This window comes from Aphanomyces astaci (genome assembly GCF_000520075.1).
Source record: "Aphanomyces astaci strain APO3 unplaced genomic scaffold supercont1.536, whole genome shotgun sequence".
Lineage (NCBI taxonomy): Eukaryota > Oomycota > Saprolegniomycetes > Saprolegniales > Verrucalvaceae > Aphanomyces > Aphanomyces astaci.
This window is the reverse complement of record NW_009798799.1, coordinates 1,054-2,204: the sequence shown is the minus strand read 5'-3', so window position 1 is coordinate 2,204 and position 1,151 is coordinate 1,054. Positions and strand designations below refer to the sequence as shown.

At 54.3% G+C, this 1,151-nt stretch overlaps 1 protein-coding gene across 1 annotated transcript; it reads right to left on the bottom strand.

The window, feature by feature from the left end:
* Positions 1-102: 102 nt before the first annotated feature.
* Positions 103-941, bottom strand: H257_19378 (hypothetical protein; the record flags this gene model as incomplete). The annotated part of the gene is made up of 2 exons (XM_009848524.1): positions 103-281; positions 335-941. The coding sequence occupies 2 exons, from the start codon at positions 939-941 to the stop codon at positions 103-105; spliced, it is 786 nt and encodes a 261-aa protein (XP_009846826.1).
* Between the last annotated feature and the right edge of the window lie 210 nt (positions 942-1,151).

Sequence of the window (1,151 nt, the reverse complement as noted above, 5' to 3'; positions counted from 1 at the left end):
GAAGGAGCCTTGGTAGTGGAAGGAGCCTTGGTGGTGGAAGGAGCCTTGGTCGTGGAAGGGGCCTTAGTCGTGCAAGGAGCCTTCGTGGTGATGACAGGAGCCTTAGCGGTGGTGCATGGAGCTTTCGTGGTACAAGGAGCCTTCGTGGTGATGATTGGAGCCTTCGTGGTACAAGGAGTCTTCGTGGTGATGACAGGAGCCTTCGTGGTGATGACAGGAGCCTTGGTGGTAATGATAGGTGCCTTGGCAGTGGTGCATGGAGCCTTGGTGGTGCAAGGAGCCTTGGAGGTGATGACAGGAGCCTTCGTGGTAATGACAGGAGCCTTAGTGGTACAAGGAGTCTTCGTGGTGATGACAGGAGCCTTCGTTGTGATGACAGGAGCCTTGGTGGTAATGACAGGTGCCTTGGCAGTGGTGCATGGAGCCTTGGTGGTGCAAGGAGCCTTGGAGGTGATGACAGGGGCCTTAGCGGTGGTGCATGGAGCCTTGGTGGTGATGATTGGAGCCTTGGCGGTGGTGCAAGGAGCCTTGGAGGTGATGACAGGAGCCTTCGTGGTAATGACAGGAGCCTTAGTGGTACAAGGAGTCTTCGTAGTGATGACAGGAGCCTTCGTGGTGATGACAGGAGCCTTGGTGGTAATGACAGGTGCCTTGGCAGTGGTGCATGGAGCCTTGGTGGTGCAAGGAGCCTTGGAGGTGATGACAGGGGCCTTAGCGGTGGTGCATGGAGCCTTGGTGGTGATGATTGGAGCCTTGGCGGTGGTGCAAGGAGCCTTGGAGGTGATGACAGGAGCCTTGGCGGTGGTGCAAGGAGCCTTGGCCGTGGTGCAAGGAGCCTTGGTCGTGCACGGGCCTGGGGCGCTTGCGCTTTCAGCTGGACTGGTGAAAAGCACGAGGCTAATCAGTACGGTGGTCGAGATGATCGAGCGAATTGTAACCATGGGTAGGTTTGGTTGTCTACTGCCGAGGCAATTTGAGAATGATGAAAAGCGATCGTCACACTCATCAAATAGCTCAATCAAATCATCATCCGCTGTAACTTTACTACCTATATTTACAGACCACCTATAATACAGACTTCGAATTGCTCCTTTACCTAGTGTCTCCACCGTATGGAATGCTATAGACCCTCTACTTGTGAGTTTGTTCTT